We start from the raw sequence: 20,649 nt of genomic DNA, 5'->3' as shown, positions 1-20,649 counted from the left end.
GTGTCGTGCCTCATCTGCATTTTTGCACTGTGGTTGGCAGGTTGAACAGTGACAATAAGAGAGAGAAAAAGTAACTGCTTCCTGTGTGTGCAGACGAAGTCATGCTCTCCAAAACCTGAAAACCGCACTGCAGGCCCCGTCTCTTCATCGCTGTGCAGATGCTGTCAAACCACAGGCAGAGGGCTGACACGACACATCAAGGGTCAATAGGAGGAAGCATAAAGAGCTTCAGGTCGCTAACATGTCAGGCAGTAACAGAGCAAGGTGATAAACAGTAAACATGCTGCAAATATGAGTAATTAACAGCGCCTGCTGTGTTCATACATAAGTGTAGGAACATCTGCAATCAAAATTATATTAATTCATGTTATTTCAGGTTGTCACATTGTACTAAAAAAAGACTGCTGAAACATAACTGCACATATTTCAAATTTATTGACTTCTTTTTTCAAATAAATGTGCAAAACGTTTGAGGAAAAACATGAAAAATAAATCATAAAAAAAGAAGAAAAAAAAAGAGAAACATATTAGGGCTGTTCGATATGACCAAAATCTCATATCCCGATATAAGAATTCTATCGTCCCGATAACGATATAAATCACAAAAATGTAACATTTTCTGTAAATTCTGTGAATCTCGGGAAGCTAGTCTTGCGGGAAGTGTTTCCAGCTGCGCGTCATGTAGCTGGAGTCGAGTGTTTTAACCGATGCATGAAACGATACATTTTTAGACATAACGGCCACCGTTTTCTTTGTGAGTATTTATTACACGGTGTGCTGCGGGGAAAAGCCTGTTCTAACGTTTTAGTCTAAGGTTTATTTTTTAGCACCTGGCGGCTCTTTTTCACTTCTCATCCGTAAATAATCTGCTCTTTCACGTCATTCAGTTTATTTTGAAAAGTCTCAACAGGATCTTGAGCTTTATTGTGAAAGGTTTATGTGGAACATAAACAAGGGGACACGCGATGCTGTTACCGTCGTTGTTGCTAACCACAACGCATAAAAACAGGCGCTTGTCCATCCGTAGTGTGGTTATATAAAATATAAGAGAAAGAGAGAACTTTAAGAAATTAATATAGCCACTACACTGACCATCAAAACAATGAAAAAATATTGCCATAAACAGTTTATTTTGCGACACCACGAAACAAACGATAGCGTAAAATGAAACGATAGATGTTTTTATATCGTCATCCGATATATATCGTTATATCGAACAGCCCTAAAACATATTGTAATTCATGACTTGTGCATGCAGATGATAAAAAGTTTTTTATTTATTTTTTTTTAACTTTTCCAGTGTTTTTTTGTGACATGTTGTTTGTTGTGTAAAGTTCTGAGAGTATTTGCTGCATGTACACACCATTTTAGTCCTCAGTCACATTCGCACGCTTCTGTTTTCACTCCTAGTTTTGTTAGACTTTGAATACTGCAAAACCCAAATCTGTGAATGAGTCAGCTCAGGTTTATAAAGCAAGAAGCCGACACGCAGTAGTGTTACATGAGCCATTTTCTCACAATTGTTTATTTTAGGTTAGAGACATCAAAGTTGCACTCGGCGGCGAGCTCATTTGCATGTCCGTGTATAATCTGTAATCTTGAAGAGCAACTTCTTCATCCTGTCTTTTCATTTTCTAACCTATCAACATGCACTGCGTTTCACAAAAACCTAAAATATACCAGAAAAGACATTTAACGGGCATTACAAGGTGGAAAGCCACACCACTAAATCACTGCGAACGCTTAAAAAAAACAAAAACAAAAAAAACTTAAATTGCCTTGACTTGGCTAAATTGACGTAAAAGAAAAGAAGTCGCATGAAAGCAGCAGCGCATCTCTAAAATAAATCAAGCACAGTAGCCCACGAAGTCTAGCTCGGCCTCACATCTGATTTCGGCGCGAGCCCACGTCACCTGATAGCATAGCTGATACCGTTCTGTGCATCCAGTCTTACTTAGGCCACGCTACTTAAGCTGCTTTAGCCTGCATACACTTGCCGTTGCATGTGCAAACCTCCACCCACAGCTCCTCCTTCTTCATGCTGTTTCTGACGCAGATCTCTGCTGCTCTCTCCAGCTCTGGCTTTCCACTTATTTACAAGCTTATCTAGAACTACATAAAAAATAAGTGGTCCTGACTGAAATCCTATTTGACAGGACTGATGTAGCTTTACATGGTTGTATTAAGAAATATTACTGTGAGATTAGAGTTGAGGAGAAAGGTACAGGGAGGTGGGGGGGTCATTTCATTGATGAGAAAAGCAACACAAAGAGGCAAACAGCACATCAACACAATCAAAAAAAGCATACACATGCTCATTCATGGCACATTATCTTGGCAATTTTGACTATTTTAGGTCTGATATTTATAATCTATTAAAAGTGAACTCAAACTAACTCAACCGATAAAATTCTCTCTGCATCCCTGCAATAACTTATCATTTCAGACTGCTAAGAATGTCTTCCCCCCCTGAGAATACCAACGTCATATCTGTAGTACTGACACTTATGGCTAATTTGTGCTGTCCCCTCTATTAAGTGGAGAAACAACTGATCAAACGAAACACCGGGCAAAGGCACAAGAGAGGTTTCCGAGCCGCTAAGAACACAAGCGAAACACAGAATAAGCATTATTTCATCTCTTATAAACAAATTCTCCCTATTTAAGGAATTACTTCATACGTCTCGCACAATCCCTTCTTCTAATTTTCAAAAACGAGACACTGTAAACAGTTTTCTTTGACCAAGAGTACAAAAGTGGTTACAGACACTCATTACAGGTTAGAGACATTCACATTTAAAGGGCAATCAGGCCCTTTGACTACAGTTCAAAGTCATCTATCAAAATATAGAGCAGAAAAACAAGGCAGGAAGTCAAAAACATAAGACGTGAACAGAATGTAATCTTGTTATACAGCCTGGTGTTAAAAACACTTTAGTGCCAGCTGGCATTCCTGCAGAAATCAGAAGCATTGTTGTTTTAAATGTCTTAATTTAAAAGCTTCATTCATAGCAACGAGTAACGACTCAATAAAAGAAAAACTATTTAGGACTCAAGTACTTAAAAATAAATCCCTTTCTTATATCTTCCTTTCTTTTAAAAGTAGTAACCAGCACTGTTCACAGGCAAAGGTTGCACGTCGATTCTTAGGGAAAAAAAAGAAGAAGAAGAAGAAGAAGGTTATGACTTTTAAGACGCAGCACACTGGTTGCCTAATTTCATGTCACTTAAGCTATAAAATGTCACGTCACGCACACGCTGGATGCAACCACATAGTTAACAATTACAAGTCATTTTGACAGAAGGACACTTGGTGGCGTTTGTTTCACAACAGCCGCACATTTAGTTACCCACAGGTCAAATTAACCCTTTGATTACCCACAACAGTAGCTCTCTCTCTGCTGAAGTCCTCCCCTGCACGTGGCCACTACCACATGCAAAAAGCTGCTGGCCCAAAGCCTGGATTATAGATCAGACAGTCCCTCCCCGTGCTCACTCAGCTCCATGGTGTAATAGTCCAGAGGACGCCTGAGAAAGCACACAGCAGCGTTACAAAATGTAAAACATTTATTTTTTAAACAGCTGAGAAAAAGTGTCTCAAAACAAAACCTGCAATCCATAAACCTGAAAATGTGGATGTTTGAACCTTAAATCTGCTCTTGTGTTGTTTCACTCTTTGATACACTTAATATACCTCTAATAACACATAACAATGTGTGATCAGAAAGTTCTAGGACTCCAGCACTCCTGCTAGTCCCAACGGTGACCCCTTAGCTCATGAATTTCATTTAGAGGAGAAAGTCGCAGACAGATGGATTTCTGTGAAGTCATTTCCTGATTTTTTTTTTTTTTTAATCACTGGTCTTTATATAGTCCTGTGAGTTTTACTTCCTCCCTGTGGTAGTTTTTCATCCTTGATAATCAGTTAGTCTTCCTCCATGTGCACTACATGCAGGAACCCAGTTCTGGCCTATGCTCCTGGCTTAGACACTGCTATCTGGTGTCTGGCTTGCAGCTCTCGTTACTAACCGTAATCCTCAAAATGAAACTCAGGTCAGCTCGTCAGGCAACGTTGTGCAAACTCTGTGCATGTTTGAGGTCTGCAGCTAAATTGAAACACATGCATGCAAGTGGCTAAAAAGAGTTCAATGTAATCTAAATGCAGCAGGAGTGCTACAACAGTCATGGAACTTCACAAGTAGTGCTGGTCAATTTTTATAAATAGTTACTGAAGACGTTTACAGACACTCAGATGAGCAGGAACTTCATGGTAATTTGGGGCTTTAATGATTTCTTTAAATTGCTCTTTCTCCATGGTGCAATGGTTGTGTTTAATTACTTTAAAAAACAAGAAGTGGAAGCACAAGTTTGAATTTATTTTGGATTTTCTCTAATCCACCTCTAATATATACACGCTCAGAGATAAACACAGAAACCAACTAATATTTTGTTAAATGTCTCTTAGCACTTCGGCCAGATGCCTCTCTTACAATTCTGTCTGGATATTTACCAATTGTGCAAAGAAGTGTGGTCAAAGTTCATTTAAATTGGTTGGTTGGTTTCCTGGCACAGACCCGGCTTGTAAGAGTAGTCCACAGATTTTCAACAGGTTTGAGGTCAGGACTTTGTGAAGGCTGATCCAGCAGCTTCATGTTAGCCTGCTTTATGTGTTCCAAAACCAGTCAGTACATGTAAACGTCTGACTACAACTGTTATTTACTCAATCTTTCACAGCTGGAAGTGTACACCCAAAAGTCAGAGCTCAAGGCTGGATTATAACTTGGACAAGTGGTCTTGGCTAAATGAGCAGTGCCCATTGTGGTGCTATGAACTCTGTCACACATATTTTAAATCACAGGAATCACTACAAATCAAACGATTACACAAATTTCTGAAAAGATTTATATAGCAAATAATACATCCATAAAAGGCTTTAGCCATATTGTGATAAGATATTTAAAAATGTCTATAATCTACATTCATATGTAGTATGAAAGGGGGGGCTGATGCAGGAGATCTCACCTCCTCCTGTAGAAATATGTGACCAGAGCAGCTCCTAGTCCCAGCACCAGGATCACAGCTACTATCAGCCCTATCTGCAACCCCAGGGCAGATGCTAAAAAGAAGAGCAAAGATAAGTTACACTGTCCTGGTCGAGATTGGTGTTGCAACATTCAACCTCCTACACGCAGCAAAAAGCCAACGCAGCCATCGCTCCAGACAGGTGGTTCATTCGCCTTTCCCACGTTCCAACCAGCCACACCTGTGTTCACCTGCAGCTCTTGCCAGTCGGAAGGTGTTTGAGGGGGTGAGCTCCTATTTGCTATGACAAGGTTTTCTCATGCTTATGTTAGATAAGGAGGCAATTTGTTCGATTTGTTTGGTGCTCTTTGGTTAGCTTATAATGCTTTACAGATTTATTTGTTTTGCCCACTGCTAGCCCCGATTCTCATTCCAGCTCCTATAAATCTCCAAAGCACACAACATATTTTAACATTTCTAACAAGTTGTTCCTGTGGCTGTTTGGAACTTTGGGAAGGTGGATGTTACACTTCACATGGCAGCGTAACAGAAACTCCAACTGTCTTATGGAGAGTTTTTAATTAACAGCATATTATTTTCTCCTCAGTCTATTTTCACTTTGTACTATTAGTCATGTATTTGTATTTGTATGTGGGATCAGTTCTTTATAAATCGTTCCTTACGCTGCCAAAATTCACAGGCACAAGACCCTTTACTTGACTGATAATTACATTTTTGGGCTTAAATGTTGCTGTGTTGAATCTAAATCAGGGTCTTTCACTTCTTATGTTGAACTTTTTAAAATACTCTTGTTTAAACCACTGTAAAAAGTGTGTACCTACTATAAAAATATGCATAATGTTCCAACATTTAAACTAACAGAAGAAATTATTATTAATATAAATATAACATAATAACAAGTTATTTTCTCATTTCCTTTTTGTTACTACAGGTAAGAGCAGGTCAGATTTCATTCTAATTAGGGAGGTCCATCAGTATTTCACCTTTATAAATCATGCATGAAACACAATGATCTAATTATATGATCTAATAATTTCCCCCAGAGAGCAAGACATAGTAAAGTTAAAGGTAATAAGCCTGCTGAAGCATTTCTAATCTAAAAATTACCATTTCCACTTTTTTTTTTTTGATAACTTTCTGATGAGCAATCACCAGCTGTCACATTTCTTGCGACTGTTTCACAATAAAAGCCAAGATGTAAAGTGTGGCAGCACAGTACTTTAAAAATGAACTGTATGTAATTAAACGTAGTATCAGGATGGCAGTTAACACTTAGGATCATAATGATTACTTTAAGTACTTTCAGACTTCGTGGCAGGCTGGTTGCTCTCCAAATTTTACATTTTCCACTATTTTACATTTGACAGATTTACACTTGTTAATTTTTGTTTTCAAAGAGGCAAATTCTGTCTTACATGAGCCTTTTGAACCAGAGGTCAGGGTATGTACAACAAATTCCTGTGTGCCAAAATCTGACAGGTCATGCCACGATTACCTTTTAAAACAAGTGGAGACACAAGAAATTTCTTTGATTTCATGCAGTGGAATTTGGGACCTGAAGAACCAAATTTAGAAGTTTAGACTTATGCCTGATTAAGTCTTTGTATTTCTTACATAGCCTACCTAAGTAGTCGATGACGTTTATGCTTATGTGTGCTGCATTACATGCTAATTACTGTGTGGTATGTGCCAGCCAGCCAGTTACATTTCTCGGGAGGTGCACGTCAGGTAACGAGGTAGGTTATGATGCAGGTTTCCTGCTAAATTGAGCACTACACTGCAGACTACAGGGTCCTGACTGATTGCTGTAGCTAATCTTTTTGAAACAATGATGCTGAACTGCTGCAAGGTCATTCTTACATGTGCTTGTGTAACGACCGGTAGTGGGGGAGGAGCAGACGTCTCCCTGGGTGGACGACAGGTTCATGTGCGATGTCTGGATGATCAGGGCCCTCTGATGGGCCGACAGAGCCTGAATGCTCCCCGAAACTCGCAGCCAGCCAGACACACAAGAAAAGTTTGCCCCTTGAACAAGAACAGATAGACACATTTTTCACCTTCTACAAAAAATTGCTCAGGATGTGCATTTTTTTGTATACATATAGACTCTGTAAACCTGGGAGGTTGGAGCTTACTATTGAGCAGCAGCATTTGTGGCAGTTTTTCAGTGTTTATGAGGGACATAGGGCATGATGATGAAAGGAAACAAGCCACACCTGAGCCCGCCTATCTCCTAATGATTTCATTCTCCAACTATAAGTTTCTAGAGCTGTTTCAAAGAACAGGGATGAGCTACTACAGTCTTTCATTGAATAGGAGCCTAGGTGGTTGGTTTTGTGGAAAAGTGGCTCACCTTGGAGATACAGAGCAGAAATGCCACAATGACATCGCTGCTCTAAGTAGTCTGCCACCTCAGAGACCCCCTTCCCCTGGATTAGACCACTGCAGTCTGTGAAAAACAGAGAAGAGAGTGTGAGCTCTTAGTTACTGCGTTATAATGAGACCAAAAAACCCCACAACAAACAAAAGCAATGCATCTCTGAAACTGTAAAATTATACATAAAATACCACACGAGCCACCATGTCATCATCCATTAGTTTACAGACTACCATTTAGGTTATTGTCATCTTGATTTTATTAATTAATTTATTTATTTTTAAGCCGGACGCCACAAGCAAGGGATGAATCTGACAAACAAAACGAAATGGGCATTAAATTGTGTTCAATGACGCTAAAAATGAGCACAAACTAACATCAGATTTACTATGAAAATAATGTCTGATTATGTCAAAAATGAGAAATCAGGCTGTTTTTGCATTTCTTCATAAATTTGGACTTCTTTTTGCAAACATAGGAGTTGCCCTCTGCTGGCAGTCAGAAAGAATGCAGGTATAGGCCACTTCCATGTAAATTTCCATAATCCATAACATTTTTTTTTTACTTTTATAAACGTTCATTTTAAGATGCCTTACCTCCCCCCTGCTCCTGCCAGTCAGTGGACAGCGGTCCGAGGCAAAGATCAATCTGACTTGAGAAGGTGGAGCTAGGACAGAGGTTGGTGCTGTGAGGTGTGGGAGACGAGGTGGTCCAGGATGAGGGGCTCCTCACCTCACAGCATGAACACCGGCTAAGTGTGACGGGACCATCTTCCACTGACCTGCATGTACAGCACATGTTTGAGCACACTGATTTTGAATGGCACACATACTGACAGTGATTTGAACAAACCTTCTTTCTTGTGTAATTTAGCATTCCTCAAAATGCCAAAGGTGCATTAGGTACATTTTTAAATGCTTGTCTGACTCAGTCAGTGTTAAACAGCTTAACAAAAAACTATTTCTTAGAAAATGGTCAGTTATATTGACTTGGCTGAAAGTGAGTGAAAAAGCAGCCAAGCAAAGAAAAACTTTGGAAAACATTCGGAAAGCCTGGAGAGCCACTGCTGAAGTGCACTTTAAAAGAAGAACAAGAAAATCTGGTTGCTTGGAAAAAAATTATATAAAGATATGTGGGGTGACTCAAGACTTGCACTATAGTGTGCATCACTTCAGACACTTATCAATCTTTTCATCAATCTTCTTGTCTCAGAGACACTCTGCTATGCCTCTTGGACCCTGACCTCTGTTGATCTCTGCACTTGTCCATCAGGCCAATCTTTTCCAGAAAGTGTAAAAAAAATTGAAGCCCCCCAAAATAAAATTCTTAATAAAAACAACTATTATTTTGCTGTACGGTCAGATGGTGTAGCCTATAAACAAATGTCTGTTTGCATTTGGCAGTCATTCCTCTTGTTCTCCAAAGTTGTGCTGATAGAATATGAGCAGAACTCCACAGTTCAGCACAAACACACGCACACAAACACACGCACGCCTCCAGCTGTTTGTTCCTGATTGAACCTTTTACCGCCACCTGTGGAAAATGGTTTTCTACTTTCACTTCCAAGCTCTAATTACCTGAAGTGATGCATGTTTGAAATGTGTTTTTCTGATCAAATCATAGACATGTGCAAGTCTGACAGACTTTGATTAATCAAATATGGCATTTGCTGTGACTAGGAAACATTTTTGCTCCAGGTTTCTATGGTTATATTTCACTATAGTGAGTTATATTTGTCTAAAGCAATGGAGGCAGCTATGCCTACTTAAAACGTATGAAAAGGCTAAATAAATGGTCACTTTCTGTGTTTAAAAGTGTTGTTTTATGTTCTTTGGATCTTTTTTCCTGTGAATAAGGACATCTTTTGTATTAATGACAAAGTCTTGAAATATCTCTACAAAGCTGTGGTTTAAGTGGCATCGTTAATTATAAAGTATGTGATTCATGTGTTGAGTCATGTCTGTGTACCTGAGAGCTGGCATTACTTGTCTCCCCCTGGTGGTGGACAGAGAGGACAGCAGTTGCCGGTTCTCACTGAACACAAGCACATCTCTGAGGCTGGAGTTGGTCAGAGCGGTTCCAGCCCTGCAGATGCTGAATAGGTCGTAGCACAGGACTACAGCTCCTCGCACGGGAATCGTGGAGCCCTCTGGGAAGGTCTGATCTATGCAGAGAGAGAAGGTGAACCGGTTACAGACAAAAAAAAGTGAGGTGAGTCAGAGAGACAAATAGATTTGGTTGGTTTTAAGAAAGAAAATCTTCAATTGCTCTCACCTGCACCGGTGACATTTCCAATGATGTAAAATCCGTCCCGGTCAATAGATCCGGTCAAGGGAAGGGCAATGACAGTCCCACTACGCTCCTGGTCAAACACAGAGAGTACCAAGCTCTGCAGGTCTGTCATAGGTGGCCCGTGAAGCTCCACAAAGGCCCGCTGCTGGCTGTGATTGGTCCAGTGGTTGCTAGCCACCTCACTGATAACCACACCCTCAGGGGCAGGAGGAGGGCGAGGGCAGCTGTTTTCCCTCAGAGGGGTTGGTGGAGCCACCTACACGGGATGACACAAGACGCAGACCTATATTAACTTCAAAAATGTCTGTGACAAACCAGAAAAGATAATAAACCACCCAATCCTGACTTAGTGCTTTATTGTCTGAAATGTTAACACTCACTGAAAAAGCAGACAGGTCATAGGGGTAAAGGCCTCTACAACGGCTAAGGGCCTCATCGCCAGGCAGAACCTCCGGGTCCTCCAGCAGTGGCAGCTGTCCTGGAGTCAGAGCTTTACTCAGCTCCTGTGCCTCCCTGTCTGACCCTCTCTGTCGATAAACCACAGCATCCAGCAGGCCTTTAGTAGGAATCCCCCTCTGCGCGGCTGACGGTGGGCCGAAGGGGCTGCGATAGAGCGCCACAGCATCTGGGCCGTTCTGGATGGTGTTGGGAGGCAGGCGCAGCGATGGGGCTGGCACCAACCTGTCGCTGCCTAGCAGAAAATACCCTTTGGAGGTGGTGAAGTGTCCGCTCAGGCTGATCTCCCTGTACGGTTTGTTATTGTGCGCACTGAAGAGCAGTATCCAGATGTCCTGCAAGGAGACTCGGCGGCCTGATGGGTGCCACAGCTCGATGTACTCCCCGTCCTCAGCTGCACCGGGTGTATCAGTGTTCAGCTCGTTGATCAGGAAGTCAGTGTTGCCCCAGGGTGGGAGGTGAGGCGGCGAGTCTGTGCCTCCTGGAACCACTGGAGCATAAAAGGAGGAATTTATTAGGGTTTTATTAGGCCACTGGAGCTCAAAAACAAGGTGATGTTTTCCTACAGCTGACGATGTCCACTCTTAAACTCCCACATACAGTGCAATCATGAAACATAACACCGTGGTAAAAGTAATGATGATGTCACCTCTACTACTAGTGATCTCACTGATCACGTTTGTCATCATATTCAAGATTGTTTGATTTGTCATAGGGCTGAACAACCTTAATGGAAACATCACATAGCTGCTTCAGAAGGAAAATACTACAGAGCAATGTTAAAAATATTCCAGATAAAACATATGAAACTTCTTAAATAGATGATTGCACCTCAGAGCACTATGGAAACACATGTAAGGAAGTCCTTAACATATTTATTATGTATTTAATAATTGATTTGTTCATCAGCTTCAGAGTTCACTCATCCACAAATGAAGAGCAATTCCCTCAACAGCAGACCTGGACAGGTAACTGCTGGCATCACATTCAGAGCATATCTCATAAAGTCTTCAAAATCTTGTACATGCTTATATTAGGATACTGAATTATAAAAATTCTATTCAAAACACAAACATTTATTTTTTAATGACTATTATATATCAGTCGCACAATAATACATCACAAGATTCATAGTCTCTTTATTTTCAACACCGCTTACTGCAGCAGTCGCTAATAAGACCTAACCTACAATCTATTAATACCTAAATGACAGCCAGTGTTAAATAATACACACAAATGATTTCCAACGTGATAAAATAGGTTATGCAGTCTGAAAATATTTGATTGTTTTGAAATGAGAGATTCTATTGATATTTTTTACATGAGCAGCGAAAGATGATTCTGATGTGATGCAGAGGAGAGACAAGATTTGGGTTTAACACGTTTGTATGTAAACGTAAAAACAAGTACATTAGCTGATCTTTTGTGTGTGTGTGTGTGTGTGTGTGTGTGTGTCGCATGCAATATTTATGCAGTGGGTTATCATTTAGGGATGCAACAGAACACTGAAACTGAAAATATCTGCATTTGTCCCAAACTGTGACTTCTGTAATGAAGTACCAAAACATGAATTTTTATAGCATTACATGCTTAATAAGACTGGCACAGTATCATTTATTAATGAGGACCATATTTCCCCAAACACCGGGATAGCTGCCTGTTTTAGGAAAGCTCTACTTTAGCCCGGAGATGCACATGGATAGACTCAAGAGAAGCTTCTTCCCACTGGCCATCTGGGTGCTCAATGAGAACACTGCTCGAGGGTACAAAACCCTCCATCCATCAGCTCCACCATTATAGAATAAACAGCCATATCCCATAAAACCAACTCATATCTTCATTGCCTTACTAATCATCATAAGTAAACACCTAATTTATCCTAAAACCAACTTAAAATCCCTCACTGAGAAGGTTGGAAGTTCACAATGCAGAAATACAAACACCTCACTGAACTCTGACCAATGACAGCCAACAATGGAAAAAGCACAAGGTTGCTGATCATTCTAACCGTCATGACTTTCCTGCCAAGTCTGATTACGTGTGTACATCTAATTGAACTTCTTGGATGTGTCACTTTCTGATTTATTGTGGTTTACAGTTTAGTGATATGTTATTGTGGAAAAATGTTCATGCACCACATTTACAGCTCATGGACCCAGCCTTCATGACATTACCTACTAGTTTCTGAAATTTGGATTTTTAAGCCTGAATGTTTTGTTGCAACCATGACAGGGTTTTTTGTTTTGTTTGTTTTTAAGCCAGAATTGACCATATTTGGATGAGGACATGCACTGCTAAGTTATTAGCTAATGCTAGCAAGTTCCATGTGGATGTACCACACAGCGAACCATAATATTTGACAGGTAAGTACATAAAAACGCTACAAAAGGCAGCAACAGCACAATAGAGATGATCAGTTCAGTGACTCATGAGGTGAGGTCACATGCCCACATGGCCATGATTGCATGCCTGTCAATCAAACTGGCTACAGTTCTAACTTTAACTCTTAACAGTAAACAAATTGACCACTTATCCCCCCCCCCCAAAAAAAGAAAAAATCATCCACCATACATAGTGTGACTGCTTTCATATTCACTTGGTAATTTGAGGACTTCAGCAACTTTTCTGTCTTTTTTTTTTTTAGCAGCAATTAACTGAAATTATTTTGGGGCCTTAAAGAAATGGATTTGATTTTTTATCATTATTGCGACCTGACTAATTACAAACTCCTTGAAAGTTCTTTCTTATTTGTCTGATCCTAACGGTTGTGAAGGCATGCCTAGACAGCGCATTTGTTAGGCAGCCACCACCACACAGAGCATGTGCAAAGTGGCGGGCGTTGTACAGTTCCCACACACTGTCACAGAGGATAAACAACCCAAATCTCTGCCTTAGGAAGAATCACCATGGTCATAATTAAGTAAATACATAACAGCTGCACAGACAAAACTCTTGCATTGTTATCTTTGTGAGCAGTAACCTTTTTCTTTTTTTTAAAGGATTCTCTCCTATAAATAGTGGGACATTTAGTTTTTTTGGTTTTATGTATAACCTGTGAAGTGGACATTCAATTTTCCATTTTCTTATAAGCTTTATTTAACAAAAAATATTTAATAATAAAAAATAACTGAAAATACAAATAAAGCTAAATTAAAATAACAATAAAATATTAAAATACAACAAGTAAAATAATAATTAAAAAATAATTAAAACATTTAAATAAATGACAGACAGACCGATAGATAGATTTTTTTTTTTTTTAAATCAACCCTGCTGCAAAAACATGCATAAAGGTTAATCAAAGGCACATGTTGGCATGACAAAACATGATAATCAGAAATGATTGAGCCACATATGCTCAACAATCCCACTTCGAGCTTTAGGTTATTGTCTTGGGACATAAGACAAGATAATAAACCTCCAGCTTCTCCTGAGCTTTCCCTCTAATCACATGATCTACATAAAATCTTTCATTTCCAGTTTTATCTAAACAACATAATATTTCAACGTTTGCATCAACGTCTGGTCACAACTATAACAGCATGCAAATTCTGAATAACCAAATTCATCGTCTCCTTGGGAAAATTCCTGCGACGAGATGAAAAGAAAAAAAAAAACAATTTGAAAGCATCCATGATTGCATGCCTATGCATGTAGCTCCTTATGTTACACGTGCCAAAGAATTCAACAATCAAAAACTGTCTTTCCCTGCAAATAGCTCACACAGATTTTCCCACGGACACTCATTGGATGCTTTTTTATTATGGCAATACGTCTTCTTGCTGCACTCCCATCTGTTGGAGTCAAAGCTGCTAACCGATATCCTTCCTGCCAGTTGTGTTGGGATGGTGCATGTGACGACTCGTCGCGTGAAGAGACTGGCAAATCCTCACAATACCACACACCAAGGCACCACAAAAACTTGGTGGGTGAGCAGCAGGATGAAGCATTTTTAGCCAGCTGCATTATTTACTACACAGAAAAGTCTTCTCTCATAAATACATTCACATGTCTGTTCTACTATTTATGACTCATGGATGACAATTTTCATACACCACGAATCCAACCTTGTTTTTTTTGTCATGTTATTGTTTCACGACGCACTAAGATCTGGACTCCAACCAGCGCAGTTTAGCATCTGGAGTCATGTTGTTGGAATATGTGCAAAATGTGGTTTGGTGGCATCAGGCCTTTACCTGAAAATAAGTCTTCTTAGTTTGGCAGTTTAAAACCTGCAGGCTATAAACAATGGGGAAAATAATTATTCCATGTTATGATGAATTTGTAAGTTTGCTCACTCACAAAGAAATGAACTGTCTCCAATTTTTATGGCCTGTTTAATCATAATGGACAGAAACAGAATATCAACCAAATATAAAGAAAAAAAAACAAAAGTTATAAATTGATTTCCATGTCACTGAGTGAAATAAATACTTGATCCACAAGCAAAGCATGACTAAGTACTTGGTGGAGAAATCCTTGTTGGCAGCACAGCGCTAAGACATTTCCTGTAGTTCGTCACTCCTCTTCAGAGAAACTCTAAATCCTTTAGGTTTTTTGGTTGCCACTCGGAAACTCAAAGTGTCAGCTCCCCCCACAGATTTTCTAAAGGACTGAGGTTTGAAGACTGGCCAAGTCACTAACCTTAATGTGCTTCTTCTTTAGCCAATCCTTTGGTGCTGCGGTGGTATATTTTGGGTCTGGAAGGCCCATCCATGACCCATCTTCCACGTTCTGGTTGAGGGAAGGAGCTTATTGTCTAAGATTTTATTGCACATGGTCCATTGTGAAAAACAGCCCCAAGCATAACTGTGGGGCGTTGACTGTGGTGCTCTTTGGGTCATATTCAGCATTTATCTTCCTCCAATCACGGCGGATGGAGTTGATGCTTGATTTTGGCTTCATCTGACCACAGCACTTTCTGCCAAGACTTCAGTGAATCATATAGATGTTCACTGGTAAACTTAACACAGCCTGTACATCTGCCTACTTGAGCAGGGGAACCTCGCAGGTGCTGAAAGATTTCAATTCATTTCAGCGTAATGGATTGCATTTGTGTTCTTGGTGGCTGTGGTCCCAGCTGCCTTCAAGATCTCTAACTAAGCTCCTCCCTTGTCGTTTTGGGATGATCCACCAACTTTCTAACAGTCATCATCACCCAATGAGGCAAAATCTTGCATTGAGCTCCAGACTGAGGGTGACTGATGGACATTTCATATTTCATCCATTTCTGAATAATCGCACCAACAGTTCTTCTTACAAAGCTTCTTCCTGATGGTCTTGTAGCTCATTCCACCCTTGTGCAAGTTGACAGTACTGTCCCTGACATCCTTTGGTTCTTACCCATGGTGGAAGAAATTGATTCTGTGGACAGGTGTCCTTTATACACATAAGGAGCTTAGATCAGGAGTATCTGTAATTGATTGATTGATTGTAATAAATCTGTACGAGCCAGAATTCTGGCTGGGTTTTAGGGGATTAAATACTCATGTCACTCAACAACATGCAAATCTTTTTATAAGTTTTATCTAATGTGGGGTTTTTTTGGATTTTTGGTTGATATTTGGTTTCTCTCCATTAAAATGAAACAACCATAAAAAATTAGACTGGTCATTTCTTGGAAAGTGAGGAAACTTGCAAATTCAGCAGGGGATCAAATGATTATTTACCCTGTTGTATCACTCAGCATCAATGGTGCCATGTGCTCTGATGCACCCAGATACCATCACACAGGTTGGCCTTTGAACTGTGTACTGACAACAACCAGGATACTCCTCTTCCTTCTCTTTAGCTAAGAGGATGCGGTATGTGTGATTTCCAAAACCAGTTTTCAACTATGCCTCAGTCCAACTTACATGGGAGCTGTGTTTTCTAGATTTTGTTCACCTTCTTTTACATAGTTTTATTTTGAATTTGTAGACCCAGCAACAAGCTGTTTTCAATACTGGTTAGAAATGGAGTTGTAAATTAAAGCCTCTGCTGTTATATTTTAAACCCTCTTACATCTGAGAACTTACTCAGGTCTGAGTGATGTAAATTTCACCATCATACCGTAAGCACAAGCATCCATGTGGACGTATGCGTGTCTGCCTATTTTTGAGACACTGCTGAGAGTTTGCATTTCAATACACCAAATATGCACACGCCACAGGTGGCAGACCTAAAGTGGACTTTGAAGAAGTATAACAGGAACTGCTACATCGCCATCAGGACTCTAGCTATGTGTGTCTGCAATGGAGTATAATCAACACTTAAGATTTTCCATTAGATTAATCCAAAAACGTGCATGCATGCCTGGAAAGCATTCAAAACACTTACCATTGCTGTGAGGGCAGATTTTTGGCCAGGGGCACTGGTTGGGCAGCCCAGGAGTTTGTGGAGCCTCCCAGAAGATGCCAGGGTCTCTGGCCCAGGTAGCCACACCACAGCGACTGAGATAGAAGCCGCCCTCCCTCAAACTGACAAAATAAAGAAATCATATGGAGAGCAATCATAGTGAACTATGGGCAAACAAATTTCCATCAGGCTAAGACATTTTTGGCTTTAGTAAAATGTCATTTGGAATTTGGAACTAATTAATTCCATAAAGTTTGATAACTTTGATTGTAGGTCAGAATTCCCACGTAAACCATACATTCATCCGCTCAGAGCACTTAAGTACATCCACACAGAGCTAAAACAGCTCTAAAACACGGTCATATTTTTATCAGGGACGCGTTAATGAAATGCAGTGTTCAAATTCAAGTGCAAATATCAGCACAAGTCAAAGGCTACTTCTCACTACAGCTCTGCTGTGACCACACAGTGAAGAAAAGAGGAACACTGGTCACAAGCTGACCCTCTCCCCTCCATTGAGTGACTCAGCCTCATGTTGCACAACAAAACTACTGGCTCAAAAATGACCACAGAATATTGCTGACAGTTAAAATATACACACACACAAATATATATAGATATATTTTTTTACAGTTTTAATTTTTGGCTTAAAATCGAGAAAAAACACTAAACTGTCAACAAGTCTTGCCTGTTGCTGAGCTGGTACGGCTGCCTGCCTGGTATGAGAGTCTCTGTGAGGTTGGCACTAGGCTTGTTTCCGGGTCCGGCATACACAAATGCATCTAGAGGCTGTATCTGGCTCAGTGGACTGCCTACAGGAAAGTCTGTAGCTTTTCCATTGTAAATGGCCACTGCCCCAGACTCATCTCCTGAGAAGCCATAAGAAAAGACGAATGAAAAATGACCAACGCACACGTCAAACCTATAAAAGCAGAAGAAACCTAGACCCACAAACAATAAGCTTAAACTACAATAATTAAGCCACTGGATCAGTACACACTGACCTTTCATGTAGCTCTTCTCTATGGTTACAGAGATCAACCCGTTCCTGGAGGTGTCCACGTCCACGTCCACGCTGACACTGACCCGGTCTGTTTTGCCATCCCACACTACCAGTACCAGAGAACCTGCAGACGGAGCCTCCGTCAGCTCCACCAGCCCTTCCACCTGCCCTCCGCCTAGCTTCAGCTCAGTAATTAAAGGGATGGTCAACGGAGCAGTAGGAGGGGTGCAGTTGTTTCGCTGACCAGGGGAGGGTGAGGACACCTGAAAGCCCCACCGATCTTCAGACAGCAGGCACCTTTCGATCGATTCGTCCCCCTCGAGCGCCATTTCATCCTCGACGAAAGCCGGCTCCCCGGGCGTGAGCATCTCCGCGAGGAACTCTGCACCTCCAGTACGGCGGGTCATGTAGACGACGGCGTCCACTAACCCAACAGCCGTGACGTTCATCTTCTCATTATAGCGAGCGGCAGATGTGCGGTAGAGGACAATGGCGTCTGGGCCATTCTGGACTGTGTTTGGCGGCAGGAGGATGGCCGGTTTGGGGAGCATGTCCACCGAGCCCACCAAGAAGAAACCTCTGTCATCCGTGCTGTGGCCCTTGAGGTCCAGCACCTTGTAGGCTATATTTCCGTTTCCATTATAGAACACGAGGGTGTACCCGTCCAGCGGGGCCCGCTGTCCGCTGGTGTGATACAACTCCACGAACTCAGTGGTGTCCAGTCTTGGGTTGTCAGCATTGATCTCGCTGATGATGAGGCAGGGGTCACCTCCAACCATCACCACCAGGCAGAGACAGGCAATGCAGGCTAGACTGACCGCCATGGTTCACAGCTTCACTGAAGCAGCTCGGAAGCTTCTGCAAAGACAAAAAAAAGAGGGGGGGGGACCACCAGTTGCATTCCTCAGTGAAATAAACTTAGTTAAGGAGTATTAATAAGACTGAGTGACATTTCACAGTTGTTCACCACTTGAGGAGAAGCCTCATAATATCATGAATGAGTCCTCTATGAGTGTATTTTTTTCGTTCATGGTGACAGTGGGAATGCACGTCTTCTGAATGAGTCATGAATTGTTGCGAAACGCAGAGGCAAGCAGAAGGAAACTTTGCATGAAACGATGAAATGCCACACAAGTGAATAAATGGCATTAAGAAACTAAACGGCCACATATAGTTTGAACTATGCGAGAGAGGCATCAGCATTCCCAGCCTTTCTTATTTACTTATCCCATTTCTGAGTCAATCTAAAGCTTAATCTTCACAGTATTTAACATTAGCTTTTAATTATTTTTTTTTAATGTGTGTTAAAGAGGCTACATTAGATTGCACGGCAGTCACTCTTCTTGGTTGGAGAGAGGAAGGGAAAAAACGCCTGTGGAGTTAAATTCTTTCACCAAATTATCTCCCATCTCACTGCAGTTATTCCGGTCACGGTTAGGCTGCTATGCATGCATCTTTCCGTCGAAAAGAAGAAGGAAAAAAAAGGCTGTCAATCTGATTTCTATCATTGCCACACAAGGTCCTAAAAAGCGTCGCGACTTACAGATTTTTCTCGGTCCTCTTCGTCCAGGTGTCGCTGGTTCGGCAGCTCAAACTTCTCGAGTGGATGTAAAATCACTTCCCCGTCGGAAATATTATTGCTAAAGTTTGTTTTCTGTGCTCTGCCGCTCCCGTCATTCACAAAGCAGCACTTTCTCCCCCCACCTCCGACACCACCACCGTGCTGTGGGCGGTCAGACTGACTGAGGGGGATGATGCCTGCCAGGGAGGCTCAGGCCAGTCGCAGCTGAGGACAAAACGCCAGTAAAAAAGAAAGAAAGAAAGAAACAGAGAGACGCAGTGCTAGCAGGAAGGAAAAAACAAGAAAACAAAGTTTAGTCCACAGCTGTGTGTGAATGCTGTAAATATGTCTGTCTGACTGACTGTCTGCAGCGCTAAGCAGCCTAATAATCTTCCGTGAAAGACGCCTTCAAAGACCTGAAGGGGGCCCCTGACCCCGCTCTGTGAACTAGGGGAGAGTGGCTTCAGTAACACTTCAATGAAAGCACAAGTCCCTCCCAGCGCCAGGTTACACTGTTTACTGCTGGTTTGTCTTTTAAAGAGAAGTTCATTAAAAAGCACAACTTCACAAGCATTTCTGTGGACTAGAAAGCTGAGCAGGTATATCTAGTTATATACGCCTCATGCACAACAATAAAGCTCCTATTTGTTTTTGGGCATAGGCATAACAAAAACTCACGGGGAGATGAATACAAAGCTGGATCACCAACTGGGCCAAGCAGACCACTGACATGGGGCCCCTGACCCCCACAACAAAAGCCCCGGCTTAATAATGTGCCAGGTTGCTTCATTTTTCAAATAATATAAATCATTATATTCATATATAGGCAGTGCCCTCCAAATGTAAATAAACAGCATAATTTGAATAAAATTAAACACCAACTTGGATCTATCTATCTATCTATCTATCTATCTATCTATCTATCTATCTATCTATCTATCTATCTATCTATCTATTGATTTTCTATTATATTTTATTGCAGTTATTTATAGTTTGTATTATTTTCATAGTACAAAGCTTTGGGACTACATATCTGTGAAAAGTGCTTTATAAATAAACTTTACTTAACTTTCAAGAAAAGTAACAGAAAAGTTACTAAAATAAAATCAGTATAAATGATAATAATCTTAATGATTATTTCAGGAGATTTCTTTAACCATAAATTTCCTCTGTACAAGTTTTCTTCCCCTTTCTTTCAATGCTACTCAGAGTGTCTGAAGAGGGTTAATATTTGTGAAAATGAAAGTCCCAAAACACCAAAGTTACTGTGGTACTTTCGCCCTCGCTACTCCTGCAGACTTCTGCTGGGATTTGAGCTCCCAGAGGAATCATCTGATACAAAACTGACCACACCAACCAAGTCCAAGGACACTGTTTGTGTAATACCGTGAGTGAATGAGACAGTTTCATTTCTGCTCTCTAGAAACTGCAAAATCACTGCAGTTGGGTGTTTTTGTAATGATGAAAGTGCGTATTCTTTTCCCCTTTTATCCCTTTCCTAATATATATTTTTATTAGGGCGACTGGTTTAGCAGTAAGTGTCAAGCATTAGGTTTCTTTTTATCTTTCACAAATTTCTCT

At 40.9% G+C, this 20,649-nt stretch overlaps 1 protein-coding gene across 1 annotated transcript; it reads right to left on the bottom strand.

Annotated features, from left to right (window-relative positions):
- Positions 1-462: 462 nt before the first annotated feature.
- si:ch211-183d21.1 (uncharacterized) lies at positions 463-19,233 on the bottom strand. The gene is made up of 12 exons (XM_063481391.1): positions 19,051-19,233; positions 17,509-18,365; positions 17,193-17,373; positions 16,487-16,626; positions 10,093-10,658; positions 9,695-9,968; positions 9,389-9,584; positions 8,017-8,201; positions 7,397-7,492; positions 6,904-7,068; positions 5,023-5,116; positions 463-3,528 (listed from the first exon to the last, which is right to left on the bottom strand). The coding sequence occupies exons 2-12, from the start codon at positions 18,329-18,331 to the stop codon at positions 3,465-3,467; spliced, it is 2,784 nt and encodes a 927-aa protein (XP_063337461.1). The 5' UTR covers positions 18,332-18,365; positions 19,051-19,233; the 3' UTR covers positions 463-3,464.
- Positions 19,234-20,649: the final 1,416 nt, after the last annotated feature.

Source organism: Pelmatolapia mariae, linkage group LG8 (genome assembly GCF_036321145.2).
Source record: "Pelmatolapia mariae isolate MD_Pm_ZW linkage group LG8, Pm_UMD_F_2, whole genome shotgun sequence".
Lineage (NCBI taxonomy): Eukaryota > Metazoa > Chordata > Actinopteri > Cichliformes > Cichlidae > Pelmatolapia > Pelmatolapia mariae.
Note: the sequence above shows the minus strand (reverse complement) of the source record. Positions and strands in the feature narration are given on the sequence as shown.

Excerpts from the sequence above, each read along its gene's own strand:
- si:ch211-183d21.1 (XM_063481391.1), bottom strand. The coding sequence starts at position 18,331 with ATGGCGGTCAGTCTAGCCTGCATTGCCTGTCTCTGCCTGGTGGTGATG. Across the intron at positions 17,374-17,508 it reads AGAGAAGAGCTACATGAAAG|GAGATGAGTCTGGGGCAGTG; the intron begins GTCAGTGTGTAC and ends ATGGCTTCTCAG. Across the intron at positions 8,202-9,388 it reads CAAGTAATGCCAGCTCTCAG|GTCAGTGGAAGATGGTCCCG; the intron begins GTACACAGACAT and ends CTGTACATGCAG.